Here is a 14,556-nt window from a genome sequence, read left to right on the forward strand (position 1 = left end):
AAAGTCGCCTGTTGCGGATAGCATAACGCTAGTCCTTAATTGAGCTAGATTATTCGCAGAGGTGGACATTACTTTCACAAGAAATGGAAACACGCAATAAACTAATTAACAAAACTCAGTAATTAATTTCATCATTAATTATTTTACGGCTGATATTGCAATTTACCAATCGTTGCCGTGTGAGTTTGCAAAGCGTAACCAATTAGAATGAATTTGCAGAATGACACCAGTTTGGAGATATGAGCCATCAAACTCGCCGTCAAAATGCACTGCCCTTTCACTTACTTCTACGGCGACGCTCTACGTCGACGGCAGTTTGAATGTGCTACCGAAATATGCTGGCGCCGTCAGCTAGGTGGCCAAGAAAATGGCACGACGTTTGGCACGATAGCCCACACGCGCCCGTACCAACGTTAGCACATGCTCTCCTACGTTCTAGCACGTCGGTGACTAGTCGGACTAGAAGCTCCACACATGGCTTCAGGTCGCACACCGCTAATTTAGCGAGGCGAAATCGCAGCATGTGCTACAACTGTTGCTGGAAACTTTGTTGCGGGACCGCTAGTGGCACGCGAAGTTACTGCACTTGTTGCCCGTGTTTCAGGGGTATGGGGTATCAGGGAGCAGCGGCGCTACACTGACAACATTTTGCGACTTCGTGATCAACAACACCGTGGATGAAACATTGTTGTTTCGCATGGATTTTCTTTTGTAAAAGAAAGGATGAATATTTCTGAGGTGACTATGATGCGCGCACACATGTTCGCTGTTTTATTTATTTCCTCAGGCAGGCCTAAGAGGAGGCCGAGACAAAAAGGCAAACAATGCCTGGCGGGGTTTCGAACCCCTTTACGTAATTACACAACAATGTAGCATCTAGCAATTCGGGCGGGCAGGTTACGCACACTTGAAAACAAATGCAAGTACAGTAACTTGAAATAGCTGTTAACTGTTCAGTACTGACCAATAAATTTTAACAAAACTGGGCGAGCAATATAAAGAACATGCAAATTACACTTGACGCATATTGCACAACTAAAATAATAATAATAACCATAAACACAGCGAGAGGAATCAAATTTGTATATGTTCGCGCGCACATAATTGCAGTAATGAACTCAGTAGTACACAGACACAATCGCTGTACACACATAAAAGCACGCTATTATGCGAAGAACTCTGGACAGGTCACGAAGAGGGCAAAATGATTGTCATGTTCGGGGACATAAGACAAGTTAAAATGCCAACATACTTGTTACAAGGTACTTCCTACATTCCCTTCTGAATGAAATGAAGGATTTTGAAAAATCTCTATTTGCGTCCATTATGTTTAATAGTTTGTTGTGTTACAAGAAAACGGTTGGTGGCCCTAATTCGTTCTTATAGCAGACATGTTACACTTAGGGTTTTGAATTGCATATGAAGGCGATGTAATAATCTTTAGAACATATACCTTGTTTTTATGTTCGTACTGTAGTAGTTTAACGTAATATATCCTGTCAGCTTTTAGCATGTTCTATGTTATAAACAATGGCTGTGTTTAATTAAATGTTTTCTATCTCCACGGTAACGTTCAAATCTGCGTAAGTTTTTTTTTTTCTATGAGATAATTGGTTTGTTGTAGAATGTCAAAGTTGTCATGCCCCAGGCTAGCATATCTAAATTGGTTTAGAACATACAGGTGTGGTAATACAGGGTCTCTTTTAACCGTGTTGAATGAGCTCTTGTATTTTATATATGCTATCATGCAATAGTTCTAGACAGTTCACATTTCGGTTTATTAACTTGAGTGGACCATGAAAGATTCTCCGAGAACCATACGTACACCCAAAAATCTGAGCTCTGTTGCATGCTCAGGCCGAGTACCCCCGTATTATGTTCATTTCGTTTGTATTACGTTCATTTGGAGGGTTAAGCAATATATACTTTTTTTGCATTTAGACTCAAGTGATTTCTTTTAGACACTGTGATAGCTTTATCAAATACGCATTAGCATAGTTTTGTGTATGTACCTGTAAAGAAAATATTGGTATATTCTGCATGCATTATGAGGTCAGGGGAATCAGGTATGGTCGTTATATTATTTATTTATATTGAGAAAAATAATGGTCCTAATATACATCCCTTGGAACCACTTGCTGTAATTCCATCCTTATGGACGTGACCTTATTTACGTACACAAAACGTTCACGGTTTGAGAGATACGATTTCATTAAACGCAGGGCTACTTCTCGAACCCCACAAGTCTCCAATTTTCTGATCAATATGTCGTGTTGAAAGGAATCGAAAGCTTCTTTTTTTTTTCAAATTTAAAGACAAGCCAAAGGTAAGTAAATTGCTTTCGAAGTGTCGCACAATTTTGTCTTGGATATTCACCAACGCTAGCTCTGCAATTTTTTAAAACCATATTGCGCGTAGGTTATTATTTGATGCTTTTTCAAATAAATGGGTTATTCTATCGTTGATGATGCGCTCAAACATGTTAGAAACCGCAGAGAGGACTGATTGTTTAATAACTTCTCGTAAAAACATTCTCGGTGGCAAAGTCCTAGGCACTATAATCGCCTAGCTAATACCCCATAACACTATTAGGAAGAAAGGTTGCCTGAAACACTTAATATGACCGCAACTGCCCACTCTTTATTGGGCGAAGCATTGGAAAGAGCGCGGTATGCTGCCTGCATTCATCGTGCTTGCTATGTTCTTGCGGGCTTTCTCATTATATGGCACCGTTTCTCCTATTATTATTCAACACGTGCTAGCTCATCGGCTTTCGATTTTACTTCGAATGTAAGCAAGAGTGCCACGACCAGGGAAATCACTTCTCAAACTTTGTCATTCCAGTCAGCTGAATTAGAGACTCATTCGAGTCGAAGTACGTTTGGGCCTGTAAAAAAAAAATGGCCGTCCTCCGTCATACTCGGCTCTTAACGGTCGTTTTCGATGGGTGCACGTGGCCCGTTTTTTAAACGTGACCGAACTCTTGGTTCAGCTATAAAGCTCGCTTTTCTAGCGAACGGTGGAGTGAAGAAGAAAGCAAAGTATAAAATATCGGTGCAGTTACTCATCCCCTCAGCACCGAAAAGCAGCTTGGATGATGCGATCGCAATCAAGTACTCCTCAGTCTACCTTTCCGAACGGGCACCTGCTAGTAAAAACCCGGTATCTTCTTGTCGACGCTTATTGCATTCTAAGCAATACGATGTGTATAAATGAGTGACAAAAGTGTCGTCGTACTAGAATGCTAATGAGTGTGCTGCGCGATATGTTTAGCGTTCACTCTACCGAAGCCAACAGTCAGTGAAGCCAAGAACACAGCCCACAATAATCCCTCTAAAACAAAGTTGGCGGATTTGAACACTTCTATGCCACCAATTCCACTCTTCTATGAAAAAATTCTCTTCTATGACTATAACTAACTATGATCCCAACTCTATTCTATGATTCTAACTTTTCTATAAAAAATGCCACCAGGCGGATTTTTTCTGCTGTATATTAATTCCCGTGCTATTTGTTCTAGTAGTCAGTGTACATTCTATTTAAGTGCTGAACTTGAGCATAAATTAAGATTCGGCCGTCGTGCATGTATAAACATATTTGGGGGGAAAAGCTGGACACGGAACTCAAGTGCTGTTAAAAGCATGCAATCCCTTCCATTTATCAACTTTAAGTATTCTATATTGCGAATTTACTCGAAGCCACTTGAATTACTGCAGGGAAAATTGGAGTCAAACTATAGTTATTCTCCCATTCATTGGTTTTAGTATTGAAGATCATGTCACCCTTATTGGAACTTTCATTTCACCCAGTCTCAATTTAATTGTAATATTTCGCAAGCACAACCTACTGTCATTGACTTATGTATTTCATTATGGTCCTGAAATTCTGGTGCACTGTTAGAAATCCAGAACTTCATGTCATGAACCACAGGCAACTTATAGTATGTCGAATGACACCCGATATTCTTTTTGACAACTTTGTTGTGCCAAATGTGCGGGGAAAAAAATTGGGTGAGCAAATGCGTATAGTAGGCGTGCATATCTCAAAACATTATTATGCACGTCACTCAAAAACACGACAGGTTCGCAGTCCTTCTATAGCGCACGCGTCCCGCTTACGTTACAGTACAGCGATTTTCAGGAAACAACTTTTTTGTGTGTTTGATAATCACGCACACACATACATGAAAAGAAATGCGGCGGACAAAATTATACACCCATGGTCTCCAACTTTCACTAATCTATTTACGCACTAATACAGATTTCTATTTTTATTTTTTGCTCGTGTTTTATCGCGCTTACATTACCGCTTTTACTCCTCGTTTTACTCAACTCTGACTTCCTGCTGGTTTTAGTCCTTTGCGCATGTTGAGGCGAATATTCACAAAAGGCCCCAGTGTAGCGCACTACTTCGGATCCATTCTCTGCGTGTTCATGTTATATATGCATAACACTCTTATCTGTATGAAACAAACTTAAGCAAGAGAGAAATAGCCATGTAGTCGAACCCTCCACCATTACACCACACGTGCGGTGCTTTATATACTGAGCTTAGCATGCTGAGGTCGCGAGTTCTCCTGGTGACAACGTCCTCGTGTCATCCAATTCATTTCTCTTTGCTAATTAAAAGAAATTGACGATAAAATTAAACTATTATATTAAAATTGAACTATTATGACTATGTCCCATAGTTTTTTCTTGGCTTCGTTGCCTGTCGGCTTCTTACATTTGACTATATAGTATAATAATTTTGCATAGATATACCCTCAAGTCTTTTACGAACGAAAGCGCTTAGAAAATTTATTTCAAGGATTTTAAATTTTTGTTTAAACTTAAATAACCTCTGTCTCTCTCTTTCTCTCTGTTGTAGTTGATAGCGACGCGCGTGAAAAGAATTCACAGCAACGCTAAAAATCCAGTATTCATCAGACAACCGCGCAGAAGCTGAATGGTACGAGGTTCCTACTATGGTCGGTGACAACCTAAGAATAAAAGGTTGTGTGCACGCTGTCCAGAATTTCCACAGATGCGCTAGCCAGTTAGGTTCCCGTATTTCCGTGACCTCAAGCAGCTATGCGTGTTTAAAACGGCTGTTTTTTTTCTACGTACGTATCTGATTTTGTGTAACTGTTTTGAGGATGAAACCTGAGCCTTTCGGCAAATCTTATGGGTGACCCTGATGCCGGTGTTCAGGCAAAGGTAATATTTTAGCTTGAAACAACGAGCTTTTATTTCCCAGTAAGCCTGTATAGCCTTTACATTAGCAGAGCAAAGTCATTAAGCTATGAGCTATGAGCATCTGGCTCGGTTCGCTTGCGCAGGTAAAAGGCAGGTGTCCTGCGCTTTTGCCTGTGCACAGAGCAAGATAGGGAGAGAGAAAGAGAAAGGCAAAGGAAAGCCAGGGAGGTTAACTCTCTGGTTGGTTACTTGTACCGGGGAAGGGGGAAATTGATGCGATAGATGAAAGACAAGGAATACGAAAAGAAAGAAAAAGATACACACGCGCGCTCAATACGGAACTGTTTCTGCGGGCGCTACATAGTGTTACAGCGTCAACGTCCCACTAATACATTCTTTCACTGAATTCTTAGGTTGTCGCTGACTGTAGCTTCGCGGACCCGCTGCCCACATGTGCGGCGACCGCAGCGTCTTGCACGTGCCTCGTTGCCGCAGCATCCTACTACCCGCGCGGCGTATAGAAGGAGGGGGAGCCGATAGGGAGGACCCGCTGTTTTCACGGTCCGCGTACCGTGGAGACAAAAAGCACCGCGAAATCACGCCGCGAACAGGCGTTCCACTGCGGGGTCTCGCTATATGCCAGGACAAATCAGCTGTCACGCATACAAAACGTGATTACACGGCGGGGGGCTTTGCCGCAGTTGCGATGCTTTTAGCACGGCACTTGGACGACGGCCCTGTTAATGGATGAGCCCCGCTTACACACAGTGATGCGTGTAAGTTGCTTTAATTCGTAACTTTAAATTGTGTGTGCGTTCCCGCGCGCGCACAATGTCTGCCTGCGCGCGTACGCTTACCTGTAATCGCCTCCGCAAGTGAAATGCTGTGCATGCTCAAGAGAGCTCACTGCAAATGTTCATCATCTTGTGTGCGAATGTGAAGGACACGAGACGTTGCAGTAGATGTACTGGCGTGAGGGGGTGACGTGAAGGAGGTGACGTCATCTGAGGACAGGTTCTGACCTCACTATGGAGCTTCGCGTGCGAAACTTCCATAGTGAGCCGCACAATTAGCTTTTTTCTCATTACCCACTTCCCCAAATAGGCCTATAGAGCCATCATTTGAATATATTCTCTCTCTCTCTCTCTCTCTCTGCGAGCATGAATGCGTGCATGCTATAATCGCGTCTCAATCTACTTGCAAGAATTTGGGACCAACTTTCTGGAATGCAGAAATTTGGCTTGGAAGGAAATAGTGGGGTGCGGGGAAGTGGTATACAATTTCGAAGTTTGGCATACTACTGTGATAGCATAGGACATATCACAGATATTAGGTCTGCTGACAGCTTTAAACGCACATATCAACGGACAGATTCGCAGGTGTTTTACGTGTACAGTGTTCCCGAGGACTTATGTGACTGCAGTCGTTGCTCGACAGACAGGCAAACAGCCCAGCGACTCGAGCTTGGAGCTGCCGACATTCGGGCTGGGAGCTGCGCGGTATCAATACTGGTATCAATGCACACCTGAGGCCATACTCACAAAGTCGTTCTTGCGCTAAATCTGTTCGTAAAAGCAGGTACCAGCTAATCGTCATACTCCACATATCGCTAGCGGAAGAGGCTAGCCAATTAAAAAAAGAAGTGGTTACGAAGAAAAAGCTTTGAGAATTTGATACCTGTTTATTTTTTCACTTGACACGTAAAAACCAGATCGCAACGTCTTGGCACTAATCGCATCCACGGTGTCTTGTTGCTTTAGAAGTTTTGCCTTTCGCATTTAACATGTAAACGGGAGAGAAAGTAGTAAAGCGCACGGAACAAACTAAGACAACGAGCGATGGTCTGAAAGATTAGGAAAACTAGTTCTGCGCGCCTTCCATGCAAAAGAGCACGCATTATATGCCCTGTCGCCAGACGATTAGAAATTCAAATGAGTCTTTAAGGCTGCTCACACGAGATCCACACAAGTATCGCGGCGTTTGGGAAAGGAGCTGTGCATGCCTCGGGCTGAAACGTGACAGGCAGCACTTTTAGCACGCGTCGAATTACGGGTTGCTGATCAGCATAATTTGTGTTGAGATTACATCCGAGAAGGATCAAACAAGCTATAACATCTGAGTGATACGGCCGACTGTAATGTCTCTATTTCTTCAAAAGTGTCTGAGTGCTTGTGCGAAGTCCCACTGATACTCGGAAAGAGCGCTTTGCAAGTACGCCCCTTTCCACCCCCACCCCCCTCGTACAGCAACACAGAAAACAAAAAAGGCTGAAACAAGATGTGGGTGGGCAAGTCCCTCCTCTGGCAACAGCAAAGCAAAATTAAAAACACACAAACCAAAGGAACTAGAGTCACCAAAACAGTGATAGTAAAAAAGAATCGACTGTCGAGGTCCGAACCACATTATCAGCATCGTTTACTCCATTCGGCTGCATGATTCCATCTTGAATTGATCCCTTTCACGTCAACTCTCTCGTCAGCTGGACACTCTGTGTCAGTTGCTTCGTCTGAACGTCGCATTCACCAAATAGCTAGATGCGCCGTCACGGACTAAAACCGTCAAGCCTTACGATATACAATTGTGGCACGCTAAAAACAGTGGAACATCTGTAATTGTGATTTGCAGCTTACAGAGACGAACTGACTCGCTACTACTTTAGTACGGCAGAGTGGACTCAATTAAGAACCGCCAGAGCTTTAGGTAAAATAATGGCTGCGCGCCGTTATACCCACTTGACAATGTCACCATGATCCAATATTTTCTTATCTTATCTTATCTTATCGCGAAACCTTCCGGGTGGGACTGTGGAAAGTCTCTTTTGCTGTTCGCGCAACGTGTGCACATTCTATTTGCAACGAAGTAACACCGACTCGGTTCCATCATAATGGTTCGATCATTTTTTTTTTTTTACATAAAAATTGTTACAGCGCAAACACATGCAACCACAAGTATCAAGGACGGGACACAACGCTTGTGTCCCGTCCTTGATACTTGTGGTTGCATGTGTTTGCACTGTAACAATTTTTATGTCAAGTATGCACCAACTCGCCCAGAAAGAAGTTTCAATGGTTCGATCATAAAGCTGCGCGTACATATCCTGCAGTCGCGTGGTCCGACGAAATGTGAACGTTGAATCTGAATGCGGCGCGTGTTCGAAGTCCTGTCCTCGTTGCTATGGGCGCTGAAACGAAGGCGCATGTAAGCCACGATGCATGGTCTGCGCAAGAAGACCGAGACCGCAAAAAAAAAAAAAAGGAGCGAAAACAAGAAGAACACAAAACGAACACAAGACAAGAAAGAATAAAACCGGCTATAATGCAAAAACGACCAGAACTATACACCAAGCCGAGGACGCCGCGCACACAGCGTTGGCTGCGTGCAGGAAGTCAACCGACGCAAATGATACAAATCCGGACGTGATGTGCGGCACGAATAATAGAAATGGCCCGGCGGGATCATCGGCATCACGCGCCGGCTGATGATTAGCGTTCGTGGACCGGCAGAACTATCAGGGGGATGTCCCAGTGTAACATCGTTACCTGTAACGCACGTACTAATGGCAGCTGTAGAAAAAAAATAAATAAATGTACGGTGGTAAAGCGTATTTCTCCGCAATGAATGTGTCATGTAAAAAGCGAAACCCGCAAGCAAGCGCCATGTTGCGTTGCTGCGATTGGATTCGATACCACGTGGGGGTCCAGTGAAGAAGGGGCCGTATACTTACGTCATAAGTGTTCGTAATAGCAAGTGGCGGTTGAACGTGACGTCAGGTCTAACGCACCCCGCTCAGACCCATGGAACAGCTAATGCACATGATCGCTTTTCGAGTACGCTCTCATTGCCGACTGGCCTGTCACAAAACTTGAACCCCCCCCCCCCTTTTTTTTTACTTGTTTAAGTAGTGAGGCTCGGCCCCGAAAACAGCATTTGCACGTACGTAGAGAAAGTAACCAGCTCCTCACGTTTGCTGCAGTAAAATTCGCTTTTCGTATAAAGCCTAAACAAATGCAGATATCAAGCATGTAGCGTAGTGCGATGGTTTTGCATGTAAAACCTGTATTTTCGTCTCGTCTCTTGGTAATCGAAACACAATTCATGCGTGCTTTTCGTGCTCTGTGACGACACAACGCTACATAGACCAAACAAGCCCAATGTTTTCCGAAAGCTGAGATAAATAATGCCCTTTAGCCACTTCCGTGCAGTTATGCATGTATCTTGCTTCATACCAGGGAAAACATTTCTCGCAATAACTTCCCAATTAATCTTGGAAGGACTGAAATCAATGTGCGATACAATATGCGAGAAGTCTCGGGAGGCAAAGCACGCACTGCCAATGACACTTGCGAACTAAGAAACCTTTGTGAATTTGGCTGCAGTATACTGCAAGCATTAGCCTTCTCGTGATGGTTATAAACTTGCGGAGGCTATATGGATGAAATCTAGCGTCTCCACAATGGGAAATAAAAAGTATAGGCGTACAACGTCGAGTCAGAAGGACGGCAGCAATCCTCAGACCTCTAGCACAAGTACGGTGTTCTAAGTTGGGAGAAAGAGGAAGAAATATAGCTGGGAAGATAATGCGATGCGAAACAACAGATAACCGTTATTCTGTTTATACTGGTGCAAAAGGCGGAAAGACGCAGTCGCGCGCGGTACATTTAGATGAAACGATAAAACTGCGAAATTTAATTGCCAGTAAAATGAAGCGTTCGAGTGACGCAGAAGGGTGCATGAGAGAGATTATTAATTAGCAGTGAACTCAGTTGGGCCTGGTGATGATAACGATGATGAACAAGGCACCGCCGCACGTGAAAACAGCAGCTATCATAAGGCAAAATAATCATGTACAAAACGAACCCGCACGAGACAGATTACCCGACATCCAAAAAAGCCGAGACGTGTCGTTTAAAATCCCCATGAAATCTCTCATTCAATCGTAATCCCTATAGACGTTTCTTTCTGGCATGCGGCAAAGGACATCTCGAGAATCAATTCCAGTGCTACAGACCTGTTTCCAAGGTAGACGTCGTTAATTCCAGAGCTATGTGAAACTTGTGTACTTTAAACAAAACATACGTTATTCTCTTCGCGGCAGTAACTGAAATGCAAAACTCGTATGCAGTCCACAGTATGAAGCAAAGGGTTGGGGAAAGGAGGTGCATTACCTCCGTGGAATATGCGTCGAATAAACTTTAGTGGAGGGTTTAAACGATTGCAGTATACTGGACTTCTCCAGCCAGCGGTACACCGCGCAGTTTTACTGCGTCGGCTATTCGGCACCTTACTAAGTAACAGAACCGTCGCAATCTTCGCAATCAGAAACCCGTCGCGCCATTGCGAACTTGCTCGATATCCGCAGGAGTCTGTCGCAAATGTACAACAGTTCACGAACCAAAAGAGCCTACATACGTGCCGACCGGACCACGCAACCCATCGCGTATACAGAATGTACGCGGAGCAGGTTTCACGCACTCTGCGCTGCTGACAGGCGCTCGCGGCAGGCGGTCCCCACACTCCTCCCGCCCGCGCCTATGTGGCGCGGCGGACCCACTGAAGCAAGGACGCAACACACATCCGCTCCACTTTTAGAATCCGTCGTCGCCGTCGTCGCCGCCGCTTTCCTCAAATTTGTAATAAAGCTGCAAGTAAGAAAAATGAGACACAGCCGACAGGCGTATACGCAGGAACGCGGAAGAGGCGATGGGAAGCAGGGGAAGGGGCGGGGGGGGGGGGGGAGGGAGTGATCTGCGTCATGTTACGCGCGGTGTCCCGTGTAGCCCATAAGCACACAGACAGCGATCACCACTCACCTGCCACCGGCCACCAGCAGGATTTAGCTTGGCCGCTTTGCTCTCCGACATGGTGTCACAAGGCGGTGCTCCTGCGGCGAATCGGCAGATGTATCTCTCGATTGCGTAGAACCCGCGGGCGAAAGAGAAGGAGTGCGAGGCAATCACAAGTGGTACCAATCGCGCACACGACGGGGGCTCGCCCAGCGACCCAGGGCAGGCAGGCAAGCAGGCACCACAACCAGGTCGGATCACGGGTATTCCATGTCAGGGGCGCCGCTGAATCCGCGCCGCAGTCGACGAGTCATCACCAAAGAAGACGATCCTCGAGATCACACCTCGGCAAGACGACGAGTTGGAGTTGCTCCCGGAGCGGAGCGCGGAACTCGGAACGCCCGCGGAAGCGATAACGGCGACGCCAGTAACTCGACTCACTGCAGATCTTCGCAGGAGTAGACGTCGCGAAGCCGGACCATTCCGCCGCTGCTGCGGACACGCATGGTGGTGCGATACCCGACGCCGACCTTCGAGTTGAGGAGTATGTGCGCGGCTTACAAGCGACCGTATCTACTTCACCCGCGCTGTAGTGGGAGCGCGCACACGCCGGCACCTCAAGAGACTCGGCAGCACAACCACGCCGGCGGCGGCCGCGATACTGCGCCAGCACCACCTGTTCGGAACGAGGGCGACCGACCGCTATGTCAGGCACACTTATTCGCCACTGCGAGCACCGTACGCCGGGGCTTCCCTCAGAACCGCCAGTCGGAAGACAGTCCTCGCCAGTAGCACTGACGGCGGCACAAGCGGAAACGCAACCGGGCTACCGTGCACTATCGTGAAGCACCTCTCGCATATTACAATCACAAACATACACCGCCGTCGTGCATGCACAACGACGCGCGCGCCACCAGTGCAACAACACAACTCTGTCTTAGTGGGGCGGGGAACCAGATATATGGCACCTACCAGCCGGTGGTGGTGGTGGGACAGCTACGTGCTGACGCTCGTTACGGAATGATCGAGGTGACTGCTTCCACCGCCACCAGCAGCGCCCGCGGCGACGGTCCTGGATCTTTTTGGTCTTTGCATTCGCGTTTATTTTCCTCTCCCCTTCGTGCCCCCTTCGTCTCTATTACCATATTTTCTTTCCTACACCTCTCCTCCATCTCTCTCCCTCCGCCGTTCTTTTTTCCGAATCGCCGCTTCTCCTTCCTCTCCGGCAGAGCCCCTCCTCGCCCTCCCCTCCGATCTGCACGCTTCTTTCCCGGCCGACGCCACTCTTTCGTTCGGCGTCGGCTGCAGCTCCACGTCCTCTGTCGACGTCCTCCTCCTCATCGGCATATAGGGCCGTTTGCCGGCTAGCTTTGAGAACAGGCGCACTCGCTCTCTGCATCCGCGAAGGATGAAGGAGAGCTCAGGAACGTACGACAGAGAGCAACCCTCGCTGCCCTTCTCTCCTCACGCGACGTTTCTCTCGGCTCTTTCTGGCCACCGAACGCCGCAGCGCGTGCCGATATGCAATGCAACGTCGGTGTTGTTGTTTTCGGTCTTTCGGCTGCACGCCGTTCGCGTATTGCACCTCACGCACCCGTCTGCCTGTAGAGCTCGCTTCGCGACGCGCGCCTGCGTGCGTTCGTGCGTGCGTACGGGTTCGTGTGTTCGTCGGCGGGAGTTAGTACACTGCATTGGGGGCAAGGACGCAAGCGAGCCGAAGAAAAAGTTTTGGCACGCGGCCCTTGGCTGAGTGACATCGCGACACACACCGTCGACGACGAGAGGCACGTGACGCTGGCGGCTCACTGGGACAAGCGCGATTGACAGTTTCGGGCGCTACCGGAAACCCTGCCTGTCAGGCGTTGTGCGCACAAGCCGCGTGGCCACTGCGCTATTCACGTTAGGGCTGGAAACGTGAGCCATGACAACAAGGCGGCGACGGAAAGAAAAGTGCGCTAGATGAGTGGAGACGACTGCGCTTGTTCAGCTCCACACGGCACTCATGCGGCGATGTTCACAGCGGTGAAAACCACGATATTCCTTCCGCTGACATGTTTTGTTGAGATACCTTTCACGCAAGCGCCCGGATATGTCCCTCCTACACGCAAAAAAAAATAATGATAATAAATTAGTACATGCGATAAGTAAGCGTACGTAAATAGCTCTACAGCGACAAGGTAATTAGAAATCCCATAATGCGCTACCCGTTGACGACATCAAGAAGGCCTGCCACATCTAATGTTTGTGACGTAGAAAACCGAGCATGACGGAGAAAATCGTCAATGGGTGACAAGTATGTATGAGTCAGGTCTGACAGCTAAGAATTCTATACAATGTGTACTGATTGACTAGTTATGATAATCCAGTTACTCAATATTCCACCAATCGGCTACATACCCCCTCTTGAGGCTTGCCACCGGGTGGTAAGAGAGAGAGAGGAAACATCTTTAATGAGCCTAAAGACGGCTTGATTTACGGGAGTGGTTTCCTCTTCACGGGAGTCCATGCGCTGTCTTGGCAGCGACCGCCCTCTCAACCAACATGATCTGGTCCGAGAGGCGGCAGCTGGACAGCAGCGTTTCCCACTGCTCTTCGGGGTTGGGGCGTAGAAGAGGCAAGGTGGATTTTGTTTGCAATCTATCGCAATGTGCCGGAGGGATCCTAGCTGTTCGCACTATTTACATTGTTCGTCATACTGAGTCGGGAACATGAGATGAAGTTTCTTTGGATGCAGGAACGTGATGGTTTGCAACAATCTGGGGGGTGTCTCTTGCGTCTTCGTGAGCTGTGGATGCGGTAGTGGGAGTGTTCGGCGGTTGAGTCTGTAGTGTTGAGTGATTTATTGGTATGTTCTCAGTCTAGTGAGCTCTTCTGCGTCCTCCGGGGGCTGGTCGATAAGTTCTCGGGCCTTGGAGTGGCCGAGTCCTTTGCCCTCAAGGAAGGCCGTGAGCGGGTGTCGACACTATTTTAACATTTCTTTCTGGCAGCTTGGCTGTTAGTATGCGTTGAGTCGTTGGTGCCAACCAGCCCTACGTAAATGCTCCTGCGCACCTCTTGAGAATCAGTTATAATGACAGTTGCCGTACTCTGTGTGATAGGTAACGCCACGGTTAGTTCCTCTGCTTCCTGAGTTGTTGCGTGTGGTACGGTGGCGCTGACGAGTAGATCAGTCTCTGTCGCCACCATAACGGCTTTGGCTCTTCTGCCACGTTATGCGACTGCATCTGTGTAGACTACCCTCTGGAAGAACCCGTAAGTCCAGGGCCTTGGCTATGACTTCGCGCAACCCTTGGTGGTGGGCAGGGTGCGTATTTTTTGGTATGGGATGGATCGTGACGTGACGTCGCCAATCTTCTGGAAGTTGCCTTGGTGCTTTGGCATCTGTAGAGGAGTTCCAGTTGATTTGTTGAAGAGCTTTCTGTACTGTTTGGGCAGTAGCCAGGCGCATTTTCTGACTGGAGAGGTGGCCCCCAATTAGTTCTTCAACTGTGTTATATATAGAGACCCATACGGAGAAGGCTGTCTGTGGACGTGCTCATAGAGAGACAAAGGGCTCGCTTTGTGGCTTTTCGAATGAGTGTGCTTAGTTTGTCGGT

At 47.1% G+C, this 14,556-nt stretch overlaps 1 protein-coding gene across 3 annotated transcripts in view; it reads right to left on the minus strand.

The window, feature by feature from the left end:
* The window catches only part of LOC142579723 (uncharacterized), a 273,149-nt gene extending 261,118 nt beyond the window's left edge, over positions 1 to 12,031 (minus strand). For all 3 annotated transcript variants that reach the window (XM_075690220.1, XM_075690218.1, XM_075690217.1), the window contains exon 1: positions 10,988 to 12,031. In XM_075690220.1, coding sequence (XP_075546335.1) covers positions 10,988 to 11,038 — 51 coding nt within the window. In that variant the 5' untranslated portion in view covers positions 11,039 to 12,031. The remainder of the gene's footprint in view (positions 1 to 10,987) is intronic.
* Positions 12,032 to 14,556: the final 2,525 nt, after the last annotated feature.

This window comes from Dermacentor variabilis, chromosome 4 (assembly GCF_050947875.1).
Source record: "Dermacentor variabilis isolate Ectoservices chromosome 4, ASM5094787v1, whole genome shotgun sequence".
NCBI classification, from domain to species: Eukaryota; Metazoa; Arthropoda; class Arachnida; order Ixodida; family Ixodidae; genus Dermacentor; species Dermacentor variabilis.